This window comes from Rhea americana, unplaced genomic scaffold (assembly GCF_003343005.1).
Source record: "Rhea americana isolate MKP2758 unplaced genomic scaffold, rheAme1 scaffold_22, whole genome shotgun sequence".
In the NCBI taxonomy this organism is placed as follows: domain Eukaryota; kingdom Metazoa; phylum Chordata; class Aves; order Rheiformes; family Rheidae; genus Rhea; species Rhea americana.
Genome location: NW_028186329.1, coordinates 3,380,171 through 3,390,551, shown reverse-complemented (window position 1 = coordinate 3,390,551; position 10,381 = coordinate 3,380,171). Strand labels below are relative to the sequence as shown.

The following is a 10,381-nucleotide window of genomic DNA, read 5'->3' as shown; positions in this document are numbered from 1 at the left end:
CGGCGCGGCTGCCGCAGCGTGTTGCCTCGGCCGCCCCGCCGGGCCCTTCCCCCGGCGGGCAGCGCGGGTTCAGGCCGCGCGTCCCGTTGCCGGAGGGAGCATCAGAGCAGCGAGGTTTGACGACCCTCTCGTTTTGCTGACGTCCCGTTTACTCCTGCCATTGCTGGCTTCTAGGCTGCAAATTTATACGTAAATGCATTTTATTCTAGCACCTATTTTAAAACAAATACCCCTTTCCTACTTCTAACCACTTTATCATGAAAGCATCCTTCTGGCTTTTTTCTTTCTTTCTTTCTTTCTTTCTTTTTTTAATCTCTATTCTTCTCACATTGACTGTTCCTCCATTCAGAACAAATTACAAAATTGTAACAGAACACAGGAAACTAAGAACTAGAAAAATAAAGGATGGTAACATCAGAAGTATGCACAACAGCCTTTCTTTTGGCCATGCAGACCTGCTGTACAGAAAAAAAACACCATTTGAATAGTTCAGTCAAATGCCAGCCCAGATTGCTTAACTTCTGACATCATAGGAAAAAATATATTTACCCAATACACCAATTGCAGACAGAGTAAAAGGCAGCATATAGATATTATGCAATGCTTTGAGAGTAACTTGTTATGAATATCGTATCTTCTTTAAAATAGAAAATTAATCAGAAATTAATCAGAAAATTAATGCAAAACATTCGGTTGTCATCAGTGACCCTTCTGCGTTTGTCTGTTAGGTGAGAGCAAGTCTCCTGTCACAGGCATGACTGTTTGCTTTACTTGGCACCCTGTGAGTAGTCAAAGATCAAAGCTGTAAAGGAAACCAGCAGGTCGCTTGTAGCAGGACAGCCAGGAGCCCCAGCCCGGCGTCAGGACCTCCCCATGGAAAGCAAGGCAAGCAACGGCCCGCAGCGCCTTCTCCAGGGGCCTTCTCGCTGCGATGAGACAAGCAACAGCCCGGGGCCGGCTCGCAGCAGAGTGCGCACAAACTAACTTCAAATGTGCTACCAAAAGTTTTTAAGCCTTGGGAGCAAATCATAGTCTAGAACATGCATGTGGATAAAAAGCCTTTAGAAACAAGCTTATTCCATGTTATTGATAAGTTAGCAGATCTTTTTAAAATATTCTGCTATGCTTAACTTTGTTTAGAAGTAGATGCTGGCAGAAGTTACACAATAGGTATTTTATCCATACAAGAATGTTACAGTACAAGATGCAGAATTTTCAAGAAAAAATAAGAGTACCATGTATGGTAAGCCTGATATATATACATCTACATACATACATATATATATATATATATATTTCTTTCTCCTTTTTCTCCTTTTTCTGCCTAATATGCAGGAGTGCTGCCCGAGGGAGGACAGCCAAGAATATCTGAAAATGAACTGTAGAAGAATGTAACCATGTATTTTTCTTTTCCTCATTGCAGTCTTCTGTTTCTAATTATAAGCCAGCTGCTGAAGTGACTTCATTCAATAACTATTTTGATTTGATCCTGTCGTCCACTCTAGTCTCAGACTTCCAGTTCCCAAACTTCAATCATCTATGTAATTCAAAAGCAATATGACTATCAAATATTAACTATGCCCAATTTTTTCTTCCCAGAAAAAGTACATCTACAAAAACAATTTAAAAACTCAAAATCATTTTTTCCAAGCGAAACTTTGTTTTCAAGAAAACAGAAAAGATTTTTATATGCTTTCTTCATAACCATGTTTGCATACTCTTTTTTTTTATAGGCACATAAGTACTGATTATTCTTAAAAGCAAACACTTTGCCTTTCAGGTATACAAGAAATCTAGTGGACAGTGGAAATGAAAAATTCAACTTGATGATCTTATGCTGGGGTGAAGGGCATGGCAGGTTTGTATCCAAAGGTTACRGTTTTCTCAAAGTTACAGTATCTTTTGCTTGGATTACTGTCATATGAAAAGAGAAAAAAAAAATCAGCCCTAAATGAACTATTAGAAAATGTCAGGAACTAAGCAGTACAGAACTCCTACTTATTCCTTTGCTATGGCAGTCCTGAATATTTGCTATAATATTTTTTGCAAGTTTGTACCTTAGGGACAGTTTTAGATCACTTAAAATATAACACTAATTATGGTCTCCTACCAAATCTATGCTTTCTTCTGTCTGCAGAAGTTTTTAATCCCAGGGATACAGTGGGTCCTATGGGCACTGAACAGACCTTGTTGCTTCTGAGAAATCTGCCTCAATTTGTGYTGCAAAAGCAGGTCTTAGTACAGTTTAAATAGTCTTTATTCTCTCATATCATTTAAATTCAGTCTCTGTGACATGAAGGGAAAAGTGGATTTGGGTTAGAAGTGTGGGGTGTGAGGAGGAAGCCCCTTTCCAGCACTGTGTGGCTTTCTGTAGGTTCCAGACATCCCAACTCCTCCCTCAGAAGGGACCACACTGCTGCTGTGGCCTCGAGTTATATACATATGCAGACATATATGTTATATACATGTGGATCATATGCTAGATTGCATAGTTCTGCAAAAGTGAGGGAGGATCTGTCCCTTAGAGGGTCTTTTACAAAATGTTTGGATGAAACAGAATGTGGGTAACAAAACTTGCAGGTTTTGACTGATTGTACTTGCACATAAAGAGAAAACCCTCAAAGCTGGGCGGTGGGGGGGCTGGTTTTGGTGTTTGTTTTTAATTGAGCATATATACTGAGCATTTAAAATATTTTCCTGGGGATGCTACGCAGTTATACCCAGAGAGATGTAAGAATCAAGCCCATCTCCTCTACTCCTCCTGGGCTTTTCCCACAAAGACTGTAATTCATGTCCAACTGTGTTTGGGTTGGATGAGCATTTGCTAGGAACTAGACTCAGACCACAACTTGTTTTTGCTTCCTACATGAGGAGGATCAAATTGTTCTCATGGCTTGTGCAAGGAGCGTGACAACGTGGCATTTGTGGACCGCTCATGCCTGAAGCTAGCCGTGCTCTCTTGGCATCTAAGTTTGTAACTGACATTTGTTTATTGAAAACAGTAATGCACAAGTACCAATTTTTTTTGGTTGAAACTCATTAGCGCTATACTTCAGGGAGGGCCAAATTCCCTCCCCTGCCACGAGTGGAGAGCTCTGCCTTTGTCCTAATCCCATCACATTCTGTAACAGGCATTTTAAAAAATAAAAATAAATAAAATAAAATAAATTGCATGTCTACCCTGTATGCCTCTAAATGTAGCAATTAAAATATACTTCTGAATAAGCAGCTAGATCAAGCAAGCAGACAGATCATGGCAGCTCCTGCTGCTGTTCATGTTTTGCCAACTGGGGAAATTAATGGCTTGTTGTAGTCAGTTGTCCTTAGTGCCGTTAGAGCGGCAAAGACAGCATTTTCTTTCTTCAGCAAACTCCTATGCATCTCAACAGTAGAGAGGTCCTAGAAATGAAGTAGTAGCTCATTTCTCCCATGCTTAGGGAGGGAGCACTGTGGGTCTGCCAATATACCTGGTAAACGTGCAAGTCTATACTGGCCTCTGGCTGATCTGAAATACAGGCTGATACATAAAATGGAGAAAAGCATCCTTTTGTGTCTTGGCCCACAGAGTTTTTGTGTTCTGAAAAACCGTCCTCCTATCTCCTCCAGATTTGCCTTTTCCCTCTGGCAAGGTCATAGGCTGACAGCTGTTTTTTTTTTTTTTTTTTTTTTTTTTTTTTTTTTTTTTTTTTTGTCTCGCCTCTCCCCCCAAGTCCTGATAAATGTAAGCTTATCTTAACACATTTCTAATGCAGTTTTAAGTTAGCATATCTTTGACATGGTGAATGTTTGTTTCTGCGTGCTTGACAAGTGTGCAAAAGCATTTCATTCTAGGACTATGCCCAGGTACAATATGCTATGCCATCTGTTCTGTTTGATGTATTTAAATTAAATATGTATTATCACACTGAGTTTGGTTATTCTTTTTGCTTATATAGTAGTATCCATGATCATAGTGACTCACACTGCTTTATGAAGATCCTCCAGGGAAATCTGAAGGAAACCTTGTTTGAATGGCCTGAGAAAAAAGGAAATGGTGAAATGACTAAGAAATCAGAACGTGTTCTGAGAGAAAATCAATGTGCCTACATTAATGGTAAGGTCTTCTAGTATCTTATTTGACAGCTACCAACCTATGAATCTGACTTCTTAACAGGATAGATAATTCATGTGCTGGCTAGGCTCTTACCTTTAACAGTATCATAAACTTTACTCACTTGAAGAACCTGGCTAGTCAAATTGTCTACAAACCTGTATTTAGATTCAATAAAACAAACAAAATTTTCCTTTTAACTCACTCTTAAGGCATTGCAGCATTTGCTTGGTTGCAGCAATTGCTTRGTATTTAAAGATGCTGAATACTTCTTCTATACTGAGCAGCCTTCAGGACTGTGTCCCAAATAGCTGTCTGAAATTGCTTGTAAACATAAAGCTTAAATTGTACTGTATGAAAAACAAGAGAAAGAAAGTTTTAAAATTTTTAATCATTATAACTGCACAAAAAAATAATCCTTGTGATCTGTCACAGAAATCCTAGGGCAAAATGTAAAAGTAATTGTCCATGAAATAAATTGAAGAGCCAGGAACAGAGGCCATGATCCTCAGCGTTAATTTTTGTCCAAATCAAAAAACAAACAAACAAACCCCCCTCTAATGCTGAAGTATAGTGTCAGCAGAGCTGAAATATTCAAGTCTACCCAAATGACATATAAAACGATTGCCTAACTCCGTAGATAYCGAAAGACCTCTAAGTCTTCACCAGTAAGGTTCCCTAGGTACCTAACGCCATGCCGTTAAGCATACCTGTWAACTATTGCCACCTTGTGCCTGGGAGTCACCAGCTGGCCATCACGTTCGGACCCTACAAAGGACATTACCCGTCATGCTGAACAGCAATGAGTTCAGCAGGACAAGTGTGTCAGGGCAAAGGCTCAGCGAGGGGGGCTATCTGCCTTTTGTGCAGCAGCTGAATAATGACAGCGTGCCCCTGGGGTGCCCCCCTCCATTCAAGGGGGTCCACCCGCAGCTGCAGCTGGGCTTATGGACCAGGCTAGGGCAAGGGGCAGGGGGGAAATGTAAAAGGAACTCTCCTGCCCTTTGCTGAAGATATGCCACGTTAACTGAAAACACAAAATTCACAGAAACAGAACACTTCACTCAGTAATGTGAGTCTATTTTAATCTCTCTTTACATAAGTTTACCTTAAGGGCTTTTTTTTTTTTTTTTTTTTTTTTTCCCCTCCCTACATATTTTATTTAGATAAATCATGTGAACAAGACTTAGGGCTTACACTCTTAACTGATACATCTGAAATACACGTATGGTTCCCAGGGTATTGTGCCTACATTGCATAATACAGGTCTGAGTATTATATGACATATTAATTTAAGTACAAAGGCCTGAGTTGTTTTTTTACAGCAGAAGTCATAAACTTGAATTCAAGGTCTCTCTTAAGTAACTCAAAAAGTCCATTTTAATGTAGAATTAAAAAGGATGCTTTTATGGATTCGATTCTTCATAGCTTACATTTTTATGTAATACCTTGACTTCTGCTCCATTGTCCCAGAAAATGCCATTACTTCATTAGTGGCTACACAACAGACTGTGTCTTATTACATGTTCAGTTACCCTTACTGTTTGGTTAAGGTTGGAAGTATGCCAGTTACCAGTCATTTGTCACCTTAGACAAAAGACTAGACAAATGAAAAGACTGTTCTACTCCATACTAGTAAGTTGGAAAGATTACTTAGGAAATGCTTGTCTGCAAGAGAAGACAAGTATATCTGTGCCCATGAGTCCATGTTCCAGATATATGTAGCTGACTCTTAATGTGATTGATGTCCTTGTTACTGGGCTAAGAATTAGCAATCTAAAAAGTCTTCCTGTAAACAGTCCTGCTGATTTTTAGAAACACAAATCTTCCTGCTTYTAGAGAACAGCAGCATCTCCTAGGAGAGTAAACCTTAAACTCATTTGGGAATGGCAGCTGGCAGATTACTGACTGCATGGCCTTCCTTAAGCTTCCTTTGGATTTCTTTTGGCCTTTATCCCACAGCAGATAATCCAGTAATTTACAAGTGTTGAAGGCGATAAGGTTTTCTGAAGTATCAGTGTATTTAGGAAACTGTGCTAGAGAACAGCAGTCTAATTTGCTGTACTGAGTTATACATTGTCCCTTAAAATGCAGGTGTGACTAACTGGCTTCTTCAGAAGTTTCAGCCTAGATGGCACTCTTCCAGGTATTCATGAGGTCTTGTTCAATCTGCCTGTTAATACAACCTTTCATTTCATGCCCTCGTCTGTCTAGACTCCATTGGCTTGCACCGTGTGGAGAACATAAGCCACACTGAGTCTGCTGTTAGCCTGCATTTGTACAGCCCACCCTTCGACAGCTGTAACACCTTTGATCAAAGGACCGGACACAAGCACAAAGTCAAAATGACGTTCTATAGCAAGTTTGGCGAAAGGACTCTATGTGTAAGTATGGGAAGCCTGGCGAAAGGACTCTGTGTGTAATATGCTCCCTGGCAAGTCTTTGACACCAACCACTAGCCCTTGTGCAGGGACAGGACAGAGGAACTGCACTTTTTTCCCTTACAGAGCAGATCAKTGGCTCTTGGGAGGCTCTCCAGGACAGACAGGAGTTGTAGCAATCTCACAGTACCTGGGGATCCGTATCTAGGATCAGGATAWGATACAATTCAAAAATACTCCAGTTTGTCAATTTGCACTTCCCTTATAATGCAGTTCTCTTCCCTGTTTTGTAMGGAAGTGCAGTAATGCAACCACCCATTTTATAAATAGGAAAACTGAGACTGAGAACTTACCATCTATTAGTGATGATGCTGGATTTGGCTTCCTTGGCTCTACTCACCACCCCTTTCCCTATGGATGGTGTCCAGTTGTGTGAGGGGTGGAAGAGCCTAGTTCTCCTTTATCAGCAGGAGAGTAATTATGTGCGGAGAAGAGGATTAATAAGAACTTTGCTGTAGTTAAGCATCTTCAGACAGTAAATATAACCTAGTCAATGGAAAGCCATTAAGCAGCTAAATTATTTTAGCCAACTGAAGTCATGTGTAACATTCCCTGCCTAAACTGTTCTGCCAAAAAGCATCATGTTTCAAGCCAGTTGTTTTAAACCCTGTAACTTACTGGAAGTAAAGCAAGATAAGTACTTAGACTTTTTAAAATCAAAACCTTTAAGTGGAAACACTTGCTTTGAGAGAGAGTAGACTGGTTGGCTGTTTTCTGCATTCCTGAGCAATGTCAAGAGACTGAATCTGGATAGAAAGAAAATCTTAAATGAGCTTTGGGGACCAAGCTAGGACATCTGGCAGGGTTTGATAGGATTCCCTTATAGCACTCCTCTATGTGTTGGAAAACGTAACCACATACAAGGGGAGAAAAGACAGATTTTTGTTGTGTCAGCCACAGAGGTTCAAAGACTGGTTTTGTTAGATACAGAACACTTTCACCTTTCACCGAGGCCAGAAATTCAGTGCTTTGGACTTCTAAGGAGGGAGCCCTTAATAAGATCCAGCTAAAGATTTATATAATCAGCAAGCCCAATGTAAATTATTTCTTTGCAGCTTGTCACATTTAGTGATTACAACTTTACTAAATAGCTGAAACAGAACTTTCACCTTCAGAAGTTTGAAAGGTCTTTGAGAAAGTAAGCTCAATTTTACAACTGAAATTTTAAAGGAAAATGAACAYAGAAAAAATGTTGAACAAGATTCACACAAGAGTTCAATATTTGCTTGTTTTCTTTTCATTTTAAATGCTTATTGAATATGAAGTGTGTAAGATAACAAGTGAAACTAGATACTTTAACTTGGATTATTTTCCTGCTCTTGGACTGGCAATGTTTGTACATTTTGTAGGAAATGAGATCTGGCTTACAGGAGAGAGTTAAATCTTAATCACTGAGTCTCTTTCATGAATTCCTGTAAATAGAATTCTGGTAGGGAAGAGTTGTAGCTAGCAATGGGCCATCCAACTGTCTGAAATGACTTCATGCTACAAAAACCTTCCGGTGTCAGTGATGGTTTCTGGAAAGCTTACTGGAAACTCAAGCCTTCCTCTGTTTACCAGCTCTCAAAATGACATAGGAAGGCAGAGAACTATACATTAAAAGTAAAAGGAGAGTGGTGTAAAGCACACTTGTATACCTTCCTTAGTAGGAAGATTATTAAAGCACATCCAGTGCTTCCAATTTATCTGAAGTTTTTTCTGTAGGTAAAACACTCAGGTAAATCTCTAGTGCTTATGCTGGGGTCTTAATTAATTAAACAGTAAATATATAAGCAAGTTAAAGACCTAATAATGGAGATAGTGTGTAGTTAACTTACCAAGGACTTGCTCAAGAAAGAGACTGTTTCCACAGTTCAGGTATGAACCATAAGAATACAGATGTGAAAGTTCACTGAGGAAAATCTGGTTTTGTCTCCTGACTGTCACAGCATATCAGAAGTTCTTGCTATCAGGAATTTTTCTAGGGTAGGTCATTTCTTAGCAGCCTGTCTTTCAAACTAGAGTTCCAGTTTCTTCAAAATGAAATACAGCACAGTATCTCTGACAGAAAAATAGCCTAAAGGAGAAAGCACTCCTCAGTTGTCTCTTCTGCACTGGACTTGCCCATGGTCACACAGAGACSAAATGGATAAGGAAGCTAATTTTATCAGGTACTATGGTATCTGGGCCATAGTATCCTCTATAAAACGTGGATAGTAACCTTTTATCTTGCTGGGAGTATTGCAAAGAAGAACATTAAGTATTTTAAGGTGCTGAGCTATGCTGGTGTTGTTAAGAAGAATATGGTCACCGTCTACTCTTAAGTCTCTTTCCTTAAAAAAGAAATCTCTCCTCTTTCTTTCTAGGCAACAGCAGTGCCACAAGAGAACAACTGAGAAGCACCAGCATGTGTTTGCTTAAGACCTGCTGAATGTTTAACCAGGGACAGACGACTTGTATGGCTAAGGCTGACAGCCAGCTATATTTCTGTAACTTGTACATAGAATGACAGTAGGGCAGCTTCCAGGCAACCTGTAGTTATCTTGAATGAATGCTGATTACAGGACACTAAGCTAACTAGTGCCATAAACTACTTCAGAGGTTAAATGCCTTTTCTTAGGCTATTGTCAAGTCAGAATTGAGTAGTTTGTTTTCTGATTCTAGCCTCCTTTTAATTCTACTTTCTGAGAATATCAAAAACAGAGTTTTTTTAAACATCACCTGACACTACTTAGTAGGCCTACATGTATGTATGCGCTCAATATAATTAATAATAATATAAACTTTTAAGCTTCCATTCACTTGTACCTATGGGTAGTATACTAGATACTACTAATAGCAGCTCTTTTTTTATTAAGTYTTCTTGGATTTAATGCTGTAGGCCATTTTGATAGTTTTGTGCATTTTTTACTTTATTTTTTACAATTTGTTTATCAGATCTTGTTTTAAATAGGAGCAATAAAGTGCTTCATGTACAATAATTTCTAAAAGTGATTGGGCAAAGATTTGGGTTTTTAATGAGACTAATTATACTTAATACAACTAATGTCCAGTTTCCAAAATACTCTGTATAACTACTGAACGCCTTTCAGGTAACTGAAATAAAACTGGATCTGCGCACAGAATTCAAAAGTTTGCACCCTTTATCTCCTAAGATAGTCATCATACTTGACTGATTTCCACATTACTAAGTGGTACACTATTTAAGTGTTTGAAAAGTCAAAGGTATTTAAAACATGTTAAGAAACTGTGATCCCAGTTAAGTCAGAGGGAGTTCTGCCACTGAGTTCACTGCTGTTTATTTGTATCCTCAAGATTTAGTTGCATTAGTTTTTTTTAGTTACATTATTTTAGTTAGTGGTTTAGAACCACCTTGAAAAAGTTAAAAATGTATCAAYATCAGTAAAGTTGCCTTCTCTGAGGCTACTGTAGTCATTTAATATAACCACACATAAGGACAAAAATAGAGAATGTGCAGCAAGTCTCTTAATGTCTTAAGTGACTGCTCATTACTTGGGTAGCCATTAAAGTTTTAAAAGCAGCCTGTTTAGATGAATCACTTATTTCCCTCCTTACTGACACGCAAAAAAATTATACATATATATATATATATATATATATATATCTTCTGAGGTCCTGTTTTTAGGAGGCTCTATCACATTAAAAAAAAAAAAACATTTAAACAGCGTAACAGCTGTAAATGAAGCTATGACTTTCTGCTGCAAATACCCATTTGAGAGCCAATGGGAAGGCAGTAGTTGCTTTGAAATAATCTTTTTTGGGGAGGAGGAGAGGAGAAGAAGAGAAGCAAGAAAAGACATATCTGGCCTGAAGGAAAAAGTACAAGGAGAAGCATCAGCACTAAATGGAC

The 10,381-nt window shown here is 38.8% G+C and overlaps 1 protein-coding gene across 1 annotated transcript; it reads left to right on the top strand.

Moving 5' to 3' along the window:
* The first annotated feature begins 1,754 nt into the window (after positions 1-1,754).
* Positions 1,755-9,642, top strand: CDO1 (cysteine dioxygenase type 1). Its single transcript, XM_085305385.1, has 4 exons — positions 1,755-1,858; positions 3,936-4,093; positions 6,305-6,474; positions 8,877-9,642. The coding sequence occupies exons 1-4, from the start codon at positions 1,827-1,829 to the stop codon at positions 8,904-8,906; spliced, it is 390 nt and encodes a 129-aa protein (XP_085161511.1). The 5' UTR covers positions 1,755-1,826; the 3' UTR covers positions 8,907-9,642.
* Positions 9,643-10,381: the final 739 nt, after the last annotated feature.